This window comes from Silene latifolia, chromosome 11 (genome assembly GCF_048544455.1).
Source record: "Silene latifolia isolate original U9 population chromosome 11, ASM4854445v1, whole genome shotgun sequence".
Classification (NCBI taxonomy): Eukaryota; Viridiplantae; Streptophyta; class Magnoliopsida; order Caryophyllales; family Caryophyllaceae; genus Silene; species Silene latifolia.
Genome location: NC_133536.1, coordinates 160,072,856 through 160,078,451, shown reverse-complemented (window position 1 = coordinate 160,078,451; position 5,596 = coordinate 160,072,856). Strand labels below are relative to the sequence as shown.

Sequence of the window (5,596 nt, the reverse complement as noted above, 5' to 3'; positions counted from 1 at the left end):
ATGTCAGAAACTGTCTATCCTATTTGCCTTGGCAAGGGATCCCCAGCTGAAGGTAATGTGGCACTGTCAGTGTAATATCGTCACTGTAATATGGTCACTGTGATATCGTTATCGTAATGCCTTTTTGTAATAATATTTATTGTTACCTTACTATATTGTTAATTATTAATATTAATTACTAATTACTAATATGTTTCTGTAAATAGGATTGCGAGAATCGATGAAGGTGAGGATGACGAGCGCTTTTTCTTAAGAGTAGTGAGGGAAGGGAGTACATCTTGATGGAGAAGCTTCCTGGCATTGAAACAGATGCCGAGTTGAAGGAAAAAGCTGTTGATGTGAGTTGTTTTTATAAATTTAATTGTCTGCAATTGTTACAACTCCCAAACGGTATCTAATTCATTTCTTTCTTTTTGGTTTATTGATTTAGGAGACCGACCTGATGTTGCTGATGTATAGAAGGGATTCCAACCTTGTTCACGAGAGATTTGCTCAGCGACTGAAGGTTTTCGAATCAAAGCAGAAACAGAAATCACCACTAAAGCCTGAATACCTTAAATATGCCGAAGATGTTGTGCGAAAGGCTGAATCGTTGAAGAGGAGGGCGAATGACTTCCCGGTATATACAAGGTCCAAAGTCAGTAGGAAGTTGGAACCATTTCCAACAGAGAAAAGTCCTATGACAGTTAAGTCAGAATCCCTGGTAAAGGAAGTATTGAGCAGTTTAAGTGAGCAACATCATGAAGAAGATGATGAAGAGGATGAGGAGGTTCATGACGAGGACAGGCAAGATGAGATGGAGGACGGAGTGGAAAGTGACGATGAGGACGGGACTGATGATGTCAACGATGATGACGGGACTGATGATGGCAACGATGATGACGGGACTGATGATGAAGAGGATGATGATGAGGACGGGGATGACGATGGCAGCGATGTTGAGAGTCGTCTTAAAAACAAGAGGCTTCAAGAGGGTGGCACGGACATAGATAACGATGAAGAAAGTGCCAATGAGGAGGAAGACGATGAAGAGGATGAAAAGGAAAAGGAGGATGAAGAGGAAGAAGACCAAGAGGACAAAGAGGAGGATGTAAAGGATCTTTGAAAGCCAACTCGATGAAGGTAATAGATCGAGTAAGATTGTTCTTTGTTATTACTTTTAGTTATACTTTTACAATAACTGCTTTATTCTTTGTAATATTTTATATATATTAATAGTTAGTAATATAATATTCAATTACTTACTTGTGATGCAGATGAAGAGGATGATGCAGAGGAAAAGGATGATGCAGATGAAGACGATGATGCAGATGAGGAGGATGAATCTGGGAAAGGTCAAGAGGATGACGGAGATGAAGAGGAGGAGGATGATAAAGAAGAAGAAAATGAAGACGACAAAGAGGGGAGTGGCGAGGATGATGAAGATGCATCTGATGAAGGTAATATAGTAACAATACTACAATAATCTAATCACTTGCACTAACTTTCTTTGTTACATGATCGTTGTTATAGAGTTTTCATTTTACAAATAATTACTAATACTCAATTACTTTCCTTTTAGATGAAAACGATGATCTTGATGAATATGATGCGTCCGGGCAGGGTGACAAAACAACTAGCGAGCGGAAGATGAATCGGTGAAGGTAATAGTGTAATCTTTGTTATAGCCTTTTTCATTCTTGGGTGCTTTTTTAACAAATAATTTAGTAATATATTTTCATTCATTATCGCTACACGATGATGACAAGGCGAGGCCGAAGGTGATGCATCGAGCCGGCTGAAGATAACCCAACTAGTGAGGCGGTGAAAAGGCATCTCCGAAGGTAATTGAGGAATCTATTTAAACTCGTTGTATTAGGCGATGTAACACCTGTTAGCAATTATTCTTTATGTAACATCGTTATAGTAACAATGTTTCTTGTGATGTAGTTTTAATGAAGTTTACGTTTATCTATTGTGCCTTTTTTGGTTCAAAGAAAAATTGTTAATATATATTGAATCCAATTACTGTGACACTGAGATGACGAGGAAGAGGCGGAAATTGATGAATCGGCAAGCCTGAAGACAACCCAGACCAATGAGGCAGGTGAAGAAGGATCTCCGAAGGTAATAGAGAAATCTATTTGCACTCGTTGTATTAGTGATGTAACATCGTTAGCACTTTGTTTTTGTAACATCTTTGTTATAGTAACGCTGTTATCGTGTCGTAGTTTTATCGAAGTTTACTGATGATATATATATATATATATATATTCAATTATCGCTACATGAGATGACAACGAAGAGGCCGAAGATGATGCATCGGGCCAAGTCAAGAGAACCAACGATCGAGGCGGTGAAGAAGGATCTTCGAAGGTAAATTTCTGATAACATCGTTAGTATAACTATGAGGCATTGTTGGTCCGAAAAACATTAGTAATTTATATTCAATTCAATTACTTGTGCCACAGATAACAAGGAAGAGGCTGATGATGATGCATCAGGCTAGGTTGTTGACCAACCAACCAGTGAGGGAAATGAAAAGGAAGATGACGATAAAGATGAAGAGGAGGAATGAAAAACCAGATGAAGAGAATGATGATGATAAAGATGAAGACAATGCTGGCGATAAAAACGAAGATAACAGAAGGAGAGGATGAAGCAACTGGTAATGAAGACGCCGATGGGAATGATGAAAAAGGCGAGGAAGGAGAAAAACCCGGTGAGGTGATGATGAGACGGTTGGCGACGAAGAACCAATAACTACTCGGTGCGTCGGGTAGCGAGAAGATGACGACGATGATGAAGTTGATATTGTCGATGATTGCAGTGATGAGATCATGTATGACAATTACGACGAAGATATTGGCGACCACTATTTGTTACATGTCGAAACAATCAAGACCGGATGCGCGTGATGGATCCTCGCTACGGCCGCACAATCGAATGTGGCCTACCAGCTCGGATCTAACACTTGTGTCCAAGAGTATGATAAAACACAAGGAGATAATGGCGCCTATTCTTGAAGTTAGGAAAGAAACAATTGACTATTGTTTTATCGACGATGACGAGAACCTCTCAGATACGTGAGTACTTTATTTACTCTTGCACTGTGATAAACAAAACGTTTTACTTTGCAAGTGAATACTGTTTCAACTGAATAGTTATTCTTGTTAAACTGTTACTCTATTAAAAGGTGTTCGACTATTACATCTCATTTTCCAACAGGGAAAGGCTTGTCTCGTATGGGAAGTATCACTTCATTCCAAGGGAAGATTTAACTTCATTGGCTCCTGGTGAGCTTATTTATATAATGGTCACTGAATGTTGGTCAATGTTGCTCAATGACCTCATCTCCAGAAAGGTAGCAAGTGATACACCATTGAGGATCTATGTCAGTTGGAAAACCCGTTCAAAACAGACATTTAGAAAGTGAAGTTTTGCTGTCCTTCACACAGTGGATCAAATACAACCCGAGTCCACTGAATTTCGACTGTGATATGGTAAACCACATTCTCGTTAATAATTTTTTTTTATTCTTATATAAGTAGATGTATAGAAGTTCGTTTAGCAATGATATATCTCGCTTAATTGCGGATATTCATTCCACTCATTCGGAGGACCACTTTTTCGTGCTTGCATAAATTTCATGTCGAAAACCGTTGACTACCTAGACAACAAACCCTTGTATGCCAGATCCCGAAAAGCAAAATTGGCAAGAAATGCGGTAAGTTTCTCTACTTACAGTAACAATGTTATACCTTTAAATTTCCATTAAAAAATTTGGAAATCATTGTTTCTGATAACATAGATACTGATAAGAATATTACTTTTTGTGCAGGCAAATATCATGGGGAAAATGTTGTTAGAAATGCAAATTGCAAAAGGCTCCAAAGTGGAAAGTTTCCCACTTCAGAATGTGAAATTTAAATGGCAGAGCACTGCAAAAAATGTGGATTGTGGTGTTTTCATGATGATGCACATGGCTTTCTACACGGGGAAGGTTTTTGACTACGAGTGGGGGATGAACGGAAAAGAATGTTGTACCGTGCTGAAATATGTGCAATACTTGTTCTTAGCGACTTGAATCAAGTACGAAAAGAGGTGCAAGAGAGGATATCAAAATTCAGGAATGAAAGGGAACAGCTGAAGGAAAAGCTGCTGCAAAAAAGAAGGCTGGAAGAGAAGAAGGAAAAAAAGGAAGAGGAAAAAAAGGAAGAGGAAAAAACAAAGAAGCCACAGGAAAAACAAAAAGGGGAAGAGCCCAAACAGCCGAGGGTGAAGTCGGTTGCTTACAAGCATTCTCCTAGAGCAATTGGTGAAGATGAGGAGATAATATTTAAATTTCATAAAGATGATGTTATGGGATGTTCTCTAGGTGACGGTGAAATTGACGGTGATATATTCCTAGTCTCTGAATTTATGAGAGCAAATCAGAAACTGCTGTCCAAAGACAACTAATCCGAGAAGGCACGTTCTTGATTATGCGTTTATGAATGATATCGACTTCCACAAAAGGTAAAATACTTGTTGTTCTTTGTGAAAGTGTTATTCTTTGTGACACTTTGTTTTGTAAAAGCGGTTTTTAAACACTGTTTATGTTACACTGTTTTCTGCGAAAACTCTTGAGTAATCGACTCTTATGGTTACGAATAACGGTGAGATCCTGGCTGCGTTTGGAGACAACGGGAGGTTGACAAGAGCTGATATACTCTCACTACGTCCTAGGAGTCACACAAATTGGATGGTGTTTGAATGCTGGTCTCTACTCTTGAATTATGTCGAGAACAAAGAAAAGAGGCACAAGGGCGCAGGCCAACCATACTTTACTTAGGACTAGGTCACATGGTAAGTTGCATCGGTGTTAAATGTCCGCATTCTGTTCAAGAACATATGATTCTTTTACAAGGGAAATCTAACCCTTACATTTTTTTTTTTTTTAAAAACTACAAAGCATGCTCTACTGTTTGTGATGCGGGAGGATAGTGAACAGTCGATATAAAGAACGAGTTGTTTGAAATTTGGGATAATTTCATCAACGCGAGCAAGGCAAATTACAGACTTGATGCCGAACTTATTTTTATACCTTGTTTGGCTGGCTATCACTATTCGTGTGTGTATTAATTTCCTCAACAAAGAGATTAGTGTGATCGACGGTCAATCGTATGCTAATCGGGAGTCTTCATTCACTTACGACATCGCAATGGCGTGATAAGTCCCCGAGTTGTCGAATTGTATGTTTACGATTTGATTTGATTTGATTTAGGTGTTACGATGTCATTATACCGTAACGTTATTATGTTGTTTTAGTGTTACTATTACACCTATCTTTGTAACATTGTTGATTACATGATTTCTTAGTTGATAGTAAAAGGAAATTAATGTTTCTTTTCGACGGGCGGTTGCATGAGTGACTACCTGGACACAAAGGGCGACGTGAGGGTAACTAAAATGCTCCGCTATCCTGTGGTAAATGTGAAGTTTAAATGGCGTAAACAGGCTTCCGTATTTGAAGAGTCACCTGTATCACTATGATGTACCGTCTCAATTTTTGGGATATGCAAACAAGTCTTCTTTGCTCAACAACACATTTTATCGGCGGGCATGTGCTTCCCAA

General features: G+C 38.8%; 1 protein-coding gene across 1 annotated transcript; it reads left to right on the top strand.

Annotated features, from left to right (window-relative positions):
- The first annotated feature begins 269 nt into the window (after positions 1–269).
- LOC141614239 (uncharacterized) lies at positions 270–2,488 on the top strand. Its single transcript, XM_074432998.1, has 4 exons — positions 270–338; positions 431–1,004; positions 1,257–1,334; positions 2,451–2,488. The coding sequence occupies exons 1-4, from the start codon at positions 282–284 to the stop codon at positions 2,486–2,488; spliced, it is 747 nt and encodes a 248-aa protein (XP_074289099.1). The 5' UTR covers positions 270–281.
- Positions 2,489–5,596: the final 3,108 nt, after the last annotated feature.

Excerpts from the sequence above, each read along its gene's own strand:
- LOC141614239 (XM_074432998.1), top strand. The coding sequence starts at position 282 with ATGGAGAAGCTTCCTGGCATTGAAACAGATGCCGAGTTGAAGGAAAAA. Across the intron at positions 1,005-1,256 it reads CATAGATAACGATGAAGAAA|ATGAAGAGGATGATGCAGAG; the intron begins GTGCCAATGAGG and ends CTTGTGATGCAG. Across the intron at positions 1,335-2,450 it reads GGAGGATGAATCTGGGAAAG|ATAACAAGGAAGAGGCTGAT; the intron begins GTCAAGAGGATG and ends CTTGTGCCACAG.